General features: G+C 37.7%; 1 protein-coding gene across 2 annotated transcripts in view; it reads right to left on the reverse strand.

The window, feature by feature from the left end:
* slc24a4b (solute carrier family 24 member 4b) overlaps nucleotides 1-13,666 on the reverse strand; it is a 131,875-nt gene that overhangs the window by 21,255 nt on the left and 96,954 nt on the right. For both annotated transcript variants that reach the window (XM_061987056.2, XM_061987055.2), the window contains exon 9: nucleotides 6,826-6,879. In XM_061987056.2, coding sequence (XP_061843040.1) covers nucleotides 6,826-6,879 — 54 coding nt within the window. The remainder of the gene's footprint in view (nucleotides 1-6,825; nucleotides 6,880-13,666) is intronic.

Consider the following 13,666-nt stretch of genomic DNA (forward strand, 5'->3'; position numbering starts at 1 on the left):
TATTCAATTGAATAGACTGCAAAGACAATATATTTAATGTCCGAACTTTTTTTTGCAAATAATCATTAACTTAGAATTTAATTGGCAGCAACACATGCAAGCAAGATGGCACAGGGGCATTTTTACCACTGTGTTACATGGCCTTTCCTTTTAACAACACTCAGTAAACTTTTGGGAACTGAGGAGACACATTTTTGAAGCTTTTCAGGTGGAATTATTTCCCATTCTTGCTTGATGTACAGCTTAAGTTGTTCAACAGTCCGGGGAACATGACCAATGTATGATCCTGTCACGACTTGGTATCGGATTGATACCCAAATTTGTGGTATCATCCAAAACTAATGTAAAGTATCAAACAACAGAAGAATAAGTATACACCGTAGCTCACCGGCATCACAATGTAAACAAAGGCCATGAGTGGATCTACACCTGACATCCACTGTAATGATACCAAGTACAGGCGCGCATCTAGTCAATACTACTATGATCACATCGATATTTTTTGGCATCACAACATATTTCGTTTTTTGTTTTTTTTACATTATGTTTATAAACTCAGGAAATATGTCCATGGACACGAGGACTTTGAATATGACCAATGTATGATCCTGCAACTACTTGGTATCGGATTGATACCCACATTTGTGGTATCACCCAAAACTAATGTAAAGCATCCAAACAGAATAAGTGATTATTACATTTTAACAGAAGTGTAGATAGAACATGTTAAAATATAAAGTAAGCAGATATTAACAGTAAATGAACAAGTAGATTAATAATTCATTTTCTACCACTTGTCCTCAATAATTTTGACAAAATAATAGAATGATAAATGACACAATATGTTACTGCATATGTCAGCAGCTAAATTAGGAGCCTTTGTTTGTTTATTTAGTACTAAAAGACAAGTTGTCTTGTATGTTCACTATTTTATTTAAGGACAAACTTGCAATAAGAAACATATGTTTAATGTACCCTAAGATTTTTTGTTAAAATAAAGCCCTTTATTTAGAAAAGTACCGAAAAGTATCGAAATAATTTTGGCACTGGTACCAAAATATCGGTATCGATACAACACTAGTACAGAATATGATGAGACACCAAAAAAAAAAAGAAAAAAAAAATGTTCATAAACACAGAATATCTTTTCAGCAAGTTCCTCCAATCGCATCATTAAAAAAGTGTAAATTATTCATGCGACGGCTACGTCCCCTCAGCATCGTTGCAGACCCTGCAGCATGTCTTTTAATTAGCAGACGGCGTTCTAAAGCGAGTTTATTTCCAATATTGCACCCAAAACATTTTCAGCTGAGCTTTTACTTTTTTTTTTTTTTTTTTTTAATATTCCCTTCACGCTCCATTTTGACCGGGATGACCTAAAATGGCCAGGGGATATTTTAGGAGAGGGGCTGCGGGAGGGGTCATACGAGAGCAGCATCCCACAGCAAGTTGCGTCTTCGCGGCAGACCGAGGGAGGCGTGAGGAGAGATCCCGCTAAGCCGCTGCTGAGAGTGCAACACAGATTAGCAGCTGGAGACACACACACACACACACACACACACACACACACACACACACACACACACACACACACGCCTGGCATGCGAGTACGACAACACGGGCATCGTGGACAGAGTCTGTTTTGACACCACCATGTTGCACTAATAATAAAAGCAGCGGACTGAATATTGATGATGCAGCAATATAACCCAACACACATCTGCACTATATTGCCAAAAGTATTTGGCCACCTGCCTTGACTCACATATGAACTTGAAGTGCCATCCCATTCCTATCCTGGAGCATTCAAAGTTCCTTTCCTATCAAGTTCAGGTCAGGACTCTGTGCAGGCCAGTCAAGTTCATCCACACCAGACTCTGTCATCCATGTCTTTATGGACCTTGCTTTGTGCACTGGTGCACAGTCACGTTGGCCCGCTCCAAACTGTTCCCACAAGGTTGGGAGCATGGAATTGTCCAAAATGTTTTGGTATCCTGGAGCATTCAAAGTTCCTTTCACTGGAACTAAGGGGCCAACCAAGCCCAACTCCTGAAAAACAACCCCACACCATAATTCTTCCTCCACCAAATTTCACACTCGGCACAATGCAGTCCGAAATGTAGCGTTCTCCTGGCAACCTCCAAACCCAGACTCGTCCATCAGATTGCCAGATGGAAAAGCGTGATTCATCACTCCAGAGAACGTGTCTCCACTGCTCTAGAGTCCAGTGGTGACGTGCTTTACACCACTGCATCCGATGATTTACATTGGACTTGGTGATGTATGGCTTAGATGCAGCTGCTCGGCCATGGAAGCTCTCTGCGTACTGGACGTGGGCTAATTGGAAGGTCACATGAAGTTTGGAGCTCTGTAGCAACTGACTGTGCAGAAAGTCTTTGCACTATGCGCTCTAGCATCCGCTGACCCCTCTCTGTCAGTTTACGTGGCCTACCACTTCGTGGCTGAGTTGCTGTTGTTCCCAAACTCTTCACTTTTCTTATAATAAAGTTGACTTTGTAATATTTAGGAGCAAGGAAATTTCACGACTGGATTTGTTGCACAGGTGGCATCGTATGACAGTTCCACGCTGGAAATCACTGACAGCGGCCCATTCTTTCACAAATGTTTGTAGAAACAGTCTCCATGCCTAAGTGCTTGATTTTATACACCGGGCCAAGTGATTAGGACACCTGATTCTCATCATTTGGATGGGTGGCCAAATACTTTTGGCAATCTAGTGTATCAACATTCAAGGCATATTTTGCAGATTTACAAAAATTACTGTAAATTCCAGACGATAAGCCGTTAAGTTTTCTGCTCATTTATGGGGTTTTCTTCGCAGACGGCCATCATGCTAATAATTAAGCAGAGACACTGAGATGACGTGTTATTGTTTGTTCTGTGGCGCCATCTTTTGGATGAGTTTGCTCACTGCAGGCGCTGCCAGGTGACCGTCTACAGCAGGGGTGTCAAACGTACGACAGGTTTTATCCGGCCCGCGGGATGAGTTTGCCAAGTATGAAAATGAGCCGAAATTTTTGAGTGAAAGAAACTGTTGTTCTATATGTGTCCACTAGATGTTGCAATTCTTTGTATCTTTGTAGATGATGCTACATATGTAAAAAAAAAAATCAACCCATATGATGTGCACCAGTCGAGGAAAATGATCAAACTACAAAAATAACATCCTGTAATTTGATTTTGATTTCATTTTTTTATCTTGATATATTGAAAATTAACACCAATGAGTTGACTGATGAATATTATCACATCATTTATTCAGAAAGTATAAATAACGACAAATAAAGATAAAATACTATTAACCGCAACATGTAAGTGTGGAAAAAAAACCAACATTATGATTTGTACATTTTTCAGAATGTGCTTGTTGTATTTTTAAACAAAGAAAACAATCTGATCATGGAAATGTATAAGAAACAAAAAAACAATGAAAGTGTCAACTGTATATGGCTTGTATATATGCATTTTCATGAAAGGAATAAAAAAGAAATGAAATGAAAAAATCTGAAGTTGTCTTTATTTTTAAGTTATCGTGCCGTGATTTTAACAGTCCGGCCCACTTGGGAGTAGATTTTTCTCCATGTGGCCCCCGATCTAAAATGAGTTTGACACCCCTGGTCTACAGTCATTTGGAGCTTTCAACCGGAAGTACAAGTGCCATTCCGAATTCTAGCTGTCCATAGCGTTTTCCACTCGAATGGATTCTTAATTCTTAAGTCACTCCAAGCAACGTTTCTAAGTTTTACAATATAACTACAACTATTCTTACTTACTAAACCGTCCCATGTGTGATGTCTGTAGGAGCGTTTTCATGCATATTTGTACATGCTATCGTAATGTAATGAAGCCAGTGTTGTTAGCATTAGCTAATATGCTAACACTTTTACGAGTGTCTATGTTAGTATTAACTTACAATGGCATTCTTTTTGTATTGTTTCAGTTTCGTAAATTCACCAAAACGGCACCGTGGAGTTATTGAGTCGGTTAAGCTGATTGGAGAGCTCGCTTCGGCAGCTAGTGGGTCCATGACGATGACTTCTGTTTTGTTTGATCAGATGTTTTACTGCCCTGTTACAGACACCGTTTGGAAACAATTAAGGTATTCCAAAAGTGTAAATAACTCTTTTCAAAACGTATATTTCTGCGACTAATATATGGAAAATACTTTTTCTTCTAAAATTTAGCGGGTGCAGCTTATGTGTGCTCTATCGGCCGAAAAATAGTCATTTGAAAAATGCCAATAACGTACTTCTCTATGGGTTGTTTCTTGAATCCAATACTGTTTCTCACCTTTATCAAAGTGCTTTAAGTCTCAACTACTGTAGGGGGGCTGGACAAAAAAACTTGATTCACATGCGAACTGCACATGTGCTGAACTGGGCTTTTATGTGGTTCGCTGTCATTGTTTTTACATTTCGTATCTATTTATTCTATTCTATTTATGATCTTATTGTATTTATAACCTACTCTATTCATATCCTGTTGTAATTAAATGATCATGAACATATTGTTCTGGTGGTACTCATTTGGTTAAATCTGGCACCTCAAGTACTACATTTGGTATAACAATAACTTATTATTCTTATTTATTTCAATTCAGAATCAAGCTCTTAAAGAATCTTTTTTTTTCTTTCTAATTATTTACAAGACTCAATTCATAAAAAAATGTTTTTTAATAGGCTATCTCCCACATACTTGCTGTTTGTATACACCCCCAGGAACTGTTGTAACCTGTTTTAAATTTAGTGCTATCAAAGGATTATTATTTATTTATTTATTTATTTTTTTAAATCAGATTAATCACACTTATGAATTATTAATAATCACAGTAAATTACGTCATTGCCAGATTTAAATTTTAAATTTAAAAAAGACCCCATTATGTTTACTAGTGCTCTCTAATGAGGATTTTTTTTTGCTCAGATTAATCACACTTTTGAATTGTGATTAATCGCAGTAAATGATCTTGCCCAATTTGAATTAACTCTAAAAAAGGACATCTAACCACTGTAAATAACTTCATTGCCTAATCTAAATTAACTTTTAAAAAGACCAATATGTTTGAATAGTGCTGTCAAATGAATCTTTTTTTTTTTAAATCAGATTAATTACACTTTTAAATTGTGATTAATCGCAGTAAATTACTTGCTTGCCCAATATAAATTAATTTTAAAAAGGCCAACTAACCACTGTAAATTACTTTATTGCCAAATCTAAATTAACTTTAAAAAAGACCAATATTTTTGACGAGTGCTGACAAATGATTATTTTTTTTATCAGTATAATCACATTTATGAATTATGATGAATCATGATTAATCACAGTAAATACTTTCTTGCCTAATTTAAATTATCTTAAAAAATTACCCCAGTATTTTTACTAGTGCTGTCACATTACGATTTATTTATTTTAATCAGGTTAATCACAATTTTGTATTTTGATTACTCGCAAGAAATTACTTTATTGCTTGATTTAAATTAACTTTTAAAAAGACCAATGATTTTACTAGTGCTGTCAAATGATTATTTTTAATCAGATTAATCAGACTTTTGAATTTGGATTAGTGGCAGGAAATCACTTTATTGCTTGATTAAAATTCACTTAAAAACAAACAATTAACCGCCGTACATTACTTTACTGCCTGATTTAAATTAACTTGAAAAAAGACCACATATTTTGATTATTGGTGTCAAAATATTTATATTTTTTATCAGATTAACACTTTTGAATTTGGATTCATCGGGATTAGTCACAGGAAATTACTTTACTGCCTAATTTGAATTAATATAAAAAAATACCCCAATATTTTTACTAGTGCTGTCAAATAAAAAAAAATTGATCAGGTTAATCACAATTTTTTAATTGTGATTAATCGCAAGAAATTACTTTATTGCTTAATTGAAATTAATTTAATAATAATTTTTAAAAAAGACCAAGGATTTTACTTGTGCTGTCAAATGATATTTTTAAATCAAATTAATCACACTTTTAAATTGGTATTAGTCACAGGAAATGAATTTGCCTAATTAAAATGCACTGTAAATTACTTTACTGCCTGACTAAAAAATACCCCAATATTTTGACTAGTACTGTCAATTTTTTTTTATTTTTTTTTATCAGATCAATCACACTTTTGAATAGTGATTAATTCTGATTTATCGCAGGAAATTACTTTGCCTAATTTAAAATAAAATAAAATAAAAAAACAATATTTTGATCTAATCACTGTAGTATCCATTATACACTGTTACTATACTTACAATACAGTCTATATTTGTATACACTGTTTACATTCAAGAGCCTTATCTTAGCGGTTAGCATGGCTTCTTGTATTCTCCTAGAGTGTGCAGTGTAGCATGTTTACCTATTCCTCATCCTCCAGTGATAATGGTGCATGTAATTTGGAGGCGAGGACTAGTGATTTAGAAGCGGCTTGGCACTGTGGAGGGACGTTAGCCGCCAGCAAATACACTACATCGTGTTGCGGACGTGTCCGTAGGCTTGTCGCTGTCAAATATTGCTAGAATGTGGCATCAACGTGCATTATCACAATGCGACAACAGTTTTGAAATCTCTTTCATCAGCCAATGTATATCATTTATACAATAATAATATCCTAATCCACAGGTACAGTACTGCATAATACTGTACTAGTTTTTCCATGTACAGCATTTGCTTCCGTTTGACTCAAGGAAGACGTTATTTGTCTATTGTGACACATCTTTATCCAGATCTGCACCAAAATAAAAGAGATGCCTTTTGCAGTTGGGGAAAATTGGTAGCGGTAGACCAGACGAGCACTTACTTCATGATCAGGATGTACCCCGCATACATGACCACCAGGACTAAACTCTCCCACCTGGAAGACAAACAAAAAATCCCACATTTGAAACTAGTTTTGTAAAAAAAATAATAATAATGAACATGAACTAATAACTAGTTTGTTACACAGTATTTATAGTTGACTGTAAAACCTTTGTTTACTGTCATCATCATGATCCGAGATGATCATCAAGCGTGTCCTGATCCAATATTGATGACAGATATTGGTTTGATACCAGCAAAAAAAAAAAGCATCGAATGATATCGGCTTGTGTGTAAAAATATCCGATACAAGCAGTTGATTTGTGTAAAGCTGAACAGTTAACGTCTAAATGCACTCCAATTATTTTACTAAAGTACTTTACAAAAAAGGTAAACATGCTATGCTAAAGGCTACTAGGAGCTTGCAGCTGCACAACAGCCAAGCACACAATAGCACACAAGCTAGACATACGTAATGATTGAACAACATTGCAGTGTAAAATATCACTTTTGTCAATATAAACAAGTATCAAATATGTATAGTTTCTTATTAATCGCACATACAAAGTCTCCAAGGCAGAAGCGCATCAGAAAGCATCCAGTAACAGATGTGTCCGCATCATTCAATTTACTGCGTCATGAGATTAACTTAATTAACTATTTTGGCTACTGGGTGTCGTCAAAAGAACGAATTACCACTCCACTTCAAAAAGCATACATCTGTCATAAGGTTAGAGTTCTTTCATATTTGAGTTTCGCTCGATCAAGCCTTTAATATTCCACGCTTCCATCCAACCTGATTACTGCAAAGAGGAATGTGCCAAGCTTGTGGCATCGTATTCGAAAAGACTTGAGGCATCAACTAAGTATTGAGCAAAGGGTCTGAATACTTATGTACAAGTGAGTTTTTTTTGTTTGTTTTAATATATTAAAAAGAAAAAAAAATTCACATTGTCATTATGGGGAATTGTGTGTAGAATTTTGAGGACAAAAATGTAGTTATTCAAGTTTGGAATAAGACCTTAACATAAAATTTGGAAAAAGGGAAGCGCTGTGAATACTTCCCAGTTACAGTGTATGTCTGTAAATATCTATCTCCATCCATCTACCATAAATGTTGGACTATACCACTAATTGTTTCCTACGCTTTGAACCCTGCGGCTAATTTATGGATTTTTCTTCGCTGACGACCTTAAGGCAAATAGTTCTCATTAAACACATGCAAAGCCGCTGAAAAGGTGCGTTGTTGTTTGTGCTATGGCGCCATCTTTTGGACGGGTTCGCACACTTAACGGCTACAGTGTTTCCTGCTGTTTAAAGCTTTGAGCCACAAGTATAAAAGTCTTGCAGCCGTCCATAGCGGTTCTGCTCGAAAGGATTCTTCATTCATCACTCCAAGCAACCTTTGTAAGTTTTACAATACAACTAAAATGTGTGATGTGTGTAGCAGTGTTTTCACACATATTTGCACGTGCTACCGTAATGTAATCAAGCTAGCGTCATTAGCATTAGCTAATATGCTAACACATTTACGAGTGTGTGTTAGAATTGACTTACAATGGCATTTTTTTTGGTACGGTTTCAGTTCCATAAATTCACCAAAACGGCACCGCGGAGTTATGGAGTCTGTTTAGCTGATAGGAGAACTAGTTTCCGCATGACGATGACTTCTCTTTTGTTTGATCAGCCGTTTTACTGCCGTGTTACAGACACCGTTTGGAAACAATTAAAGTATGTAAATACACGGTCTATCTCCATCCTATCTTGTCGATTGTATTGTACCATATGTCCCGGCAAGAAATCTGCGTTCAAAGAACTCCGGCTTATTAGTGATTCCCAGAGCCCCAAAAAAGTCTGCGGGCTATAGAGCGTTTTCTATTGGAGCTCCAGTACTATGGAATGCCCTCCCGGTAACAATTAGAGATGCTACCTCAGTAGAAGCATTTAAGTCTCATCTTAAAACTCATTTGTATACTCTAGCCCAGGGGTCGGCAACCCGCGGCTCGAGAGCCGCATGCGGTTTAATATGGTTTCTGTAGAAGGACAAACATGACGCAAACCTCCCTAATTGTTATAAAGCACACTGTTTATATTAAACATGCCTCACTGATTCGAGTATTTGTCGAGCGCCGTTTTGTCCTACTAATTTTGTCGGTCCTTGAACTCACCGTAGTTTGTTTACATATATAACTTTCTCCGACTTTCTAGGACGTGTTTTATGCCATTTCTTTTTCTGTCTCATTTTGTCCACCAAACTTAACGTTGTGCGTGAATGCACAAAGGTGAGTTTTGTTGATGTTATTGACTTGACATATTTGGTCACTGCATGACTGCAAGCTAATCAATGCTAACATGCTATTTAGGCTAGCTATATGTACATATTGCATCATTATGCCTCGTTTGTAGCTATATTTGAGGTCATTTAGTTTCCTTTAAGTCATCTTAATTCTATGTATATCTCATGACACACTATCTGTATGTAATATGGCTTTTATTTTTTTGCGGCTCCAGACGGATTTGTTTTTGTATTTTTGGTCCAATATGGCTCTTTCAACATTTTGTGTTGCCGACCTCTGCTCTAGCCTTTAAATAGACCCCTTTTTAGACCAGTTGATCTGCCGTCTCTCTTTTATTTTCTCCACTGCCCCCCTCTCCCTTGTGGAGGGGGGGGGGGGGGGCATATGTCCGGTGACCATGGATGAAGTGCTGGCTGTCCAGAGTCGGGACCCGGGGTGGACCGCTCGCCTGTGCATCGGTTGGGGACATCTCTGCGCTGCTGACCCGTCTCCGCTCGAGATGGTCTCCTGCTGGCCCCACTATGGACTGGACTCTCACTATTATGTTAGATCCACTATGGACTGGACTCTCACTATTATGTTAGATCCACTATGGACTGGACTCTCACAATATTATGTTAGACCCACTATGGACTGGACTCTCACTATTATGTTAGATCCACTATGGACTGGATTCTCACTATTATGTTAGATCCACTATGGACTGGACTCTCACAATATTATGTTAGATCCACTATGGACTGAACTCTCACTATTATGTTAGATCCACTATGGACTGGACTCTCACTATTATGTTAGATCCACTATGGACTGGACTCTCACTATTATGTTAGATCCACTATGGACTGGACTCTCACAATATTATGTTAGACCCACTATGGACTGGACTCTCACTATTATGTTAGATCCACTATGGACTGGATTCTCACTATTATGTTAGATCCACTATGGACTGGACTCTCACAATATTATGCTAGATCCACTATGGACTGAACTCTCACTATTATGTTAGATCCACTATGGACTGGACTCTCACTATTATGTTAGATCCACTATGGACTGGACTCTCACAATATTATGTTAGACCCACTATGGACTGGACTCTCACTATTATGTTAGATCCACTATGGACTGGACTCTCACTATTATGTTAGATCCACTATGGACTGGACTCTCACAATATTATGTTAGACCCACTATGGACTGGACTCTCACTATTATGTTAAATCCACTATGGACTGGACTCTCACTATTATGTTAGATCCACTATGGACTGGACTCTCACCATTATGTTAGATCCACTATGGACTGGACTCTCACAATATTATGTTAGATCCACTATGGACTGGACTCTTACAATATTATGTTAGATCCACTATGGACTGGACTCTCACAATATTATGTTAGATCCACTATGGACTGGACTCTCACTATTATGTTAGATCCACTATGGACTGGACTCACAATATTATGTTAGATCCACTATGGACTGGACTCTCACTATTATGTTAGATCCACTATGGACTGGACTCTCACTATTATGTTAGATCCACTATGGACTGGACTCTCACTATTATGTTAGATCCACTATGGACTGGACTCTCACAATATTATGTTAGATCCACTATGGACTGGACTCTCACTATTATGTTAGATCCACTATGGACTGGACTCTCACTATTATGTTAGATCTACTATGGACTGGACTCTCACAATATTATGTTAGATCCACTATGGACTGGACTCTCACTATTATGTTGGATCTACTATGGACTGGACTCTCACAATATTATGTTGGATCCACTATGGACTGGACTATCACTATTATGTTAGATCCACTATGGACTGGACTCTCACAATATTATGTTAGATCCACTATGGACTGGACTCTCACTATTATGTTAGATCCACTATGGACTGGACTCACAATATTATGTTAGATCCACTATGGACTGGACTCTCACTATTATGTTAGATCCACTATGGACTGGACTCTCACTATTATGTTAGATCCACTATGGACTGGACTCTCACAATATTATGTTAGATCCACTATGGACTGGACTCTCACTATTATGTTAGATCCACTATGGACTGGACTCTCACTATTATGTTAGATCCACTATGGACTGGACTCTCACAATATTATGTTAGACCCACTATGGACTGGACTCTCACTATTATGTTAGATCCACTAGGGACTGGACTCTCACTATTATGTTAGATCCACTATGGACTGGACTCTCACAATATTATGTTAGACCCACTATGGACTGGACTCTCACTATTATGCTAGATCCACTATGGACTGGACTCTCACAATATTATGTTAGATCCACTATGGACTGGACTCTCACTATTATGTTAGATCCACTATGGACTGGACTCTCACTATTATGTTAGATCCACTATGGACTGGACTCTCACCATTATGTTAGATCCACTATGGACTGGACTCTCACAATATTATGTTAGATCCACTATGGACTGGACTCTTACAATATTATGTTAGATCCACTATGGACTGGACTCTCACAATATTATGTTAGATCCACTATGGACTGGACTCTCACAATATTATGTTAGATCCACTATGGACTGGACTCTCACTATTATGTTAGATCCGCTATGGACTGGACTCTCACTATTATGTTAGATCCACTATGGACTGGACTCTCACAATATTATGTTAGACCCACTATGGACTGGACTCTCACTATTATGTTAAACCCACTATGGACTGGACTCTCACAATATTATGTTAGATCCACTATGGACTGGACTCTCACTATTATGTTAGAGCCACTATGGACTGGACTCTCACAATATTATGTTAGACCCACTATGGACTGGACTCTCACTATTATGCTAGATCCACTATGGACTGGACTCTCACAATATTATGTTAGATCCACTATGGACTGGACTCTCACTATTATGTTAGATCCACTATGGACTGGACTCTCACAATATTATGTTAGATCCACTATGGACTGGACTCTCACTATTATGTTAGATCCACTATGGACTGGACTCTCACAATATTATGTTAGATCCACTATGGACTGGACTCTTACAATATTATGTTAGATCCACTATGGACTGGACTCTCACAATATTATGTTGGATCCACTATGGACTGGACTCTCACTATTATGTTAGATCCACTATGGACTGGACTCTCACTATTATGTTGGATCCACTATGGACTGCACTCTCACAATATTATGTTAGACCCACTATGGACTGGACTCTCACTATTATGTTAGATCCACTATGGACTGGACTCTCACAATATTATGTTAGACCCACTATGGACTGGACTCTCACTATTATGTTAGATCCACTATGGACTGGACTCTCACAATATTATGTTAGATCCACTATGGACTGGACTCTCACTATTATGTTAGATCCACTATGGACTGGACTCTCACAATATTATGTTAGATCCACTATGGACTGGACTCTCACTATTATGTTAGATCCACTATGGACTGGACTCTCACAATATTATGTTAGATCCACTATGGACTGGACTCTCACTATTATGTTAGATCCACTATGGACTGGACTCTCACAATATTATGTTAGACCCACTATGGACTGGACTCTCACTATTATGTTAGATCCACTATGGACTGGACTCTCACTATTATGTTAGATCCGCTATGGATTGGACTCTCACTATTATGTTAGATCCACTATGGACTGGACTCTCACAATATTATGTTCGATCCACTATGGACTGGACTCTTACAATATTATGTTAGATCCACTATGGACTGGACTCTCACAATATTATGTTAGATCCACTATGGACTGGACTCTCACTATTATGTTAGATCCACTATGGACTGGACTCTCACTATTATGTTAGATCCACTATGGACTGGACTCTCACAATATTATGTTAGACCCACTATGGACTGGACTCTCACTATTATGTTAAACCCACTATGGACTGGACTCTCACAATATTATGTTAGACCCACTATGGACTGGACTCTCACTATTATGTTAGATCCACTATGGACTGGACTCTCACTATTATGTTAGAGCCACTATGGACTGGACTCTCACAATATTATGTTAGACCCACTATGGACTGGACTCTCACTATTATGCTAGATCCACTATGGACTGGACTCTCACAATATTATGTTAGATCCACTATGGACTGGACTCTCACTATTATGTTAGATCCACTATGGACTGGACTCTCACAATATTATGTTAGATCCACTATGGACTGGACTCTCACTATTATGTTAGATCCACTATGGACTGGACTCTCACAATATTATGTTAGATCCACTATGGACTGGACTCTCACAATATTATGTTAGATCCACTATGGACTGGACTCTCACAATATTATGTTAGATCCACTATGGACTGGACTCTCACTATTATGTTAGATCCACTATGGACTGGACTCTCACTATTATGTTAGATCCACTATGGACTGCACTCTCACAATATTATGTTAGACCCACTATGGACTGGACTCTCACTATTATGTTAGATCCACTATGGACTGGA

The sequence above is a fragment of the Nerophis lumbriciformis genome, linkage group LG26 (assembly GCF_033978685.3).
Source record: "Nerophis lumbriciformis linkage group LG26, RoL_Nlum_v2.1, whole genome shotgun sequence".
NCBI lineage: Eukaryota > Metazoa > Chordata > Actinopteri > Syngnathiformes > Syngnathidae > Nerophis > Nerophis lumbriciformis.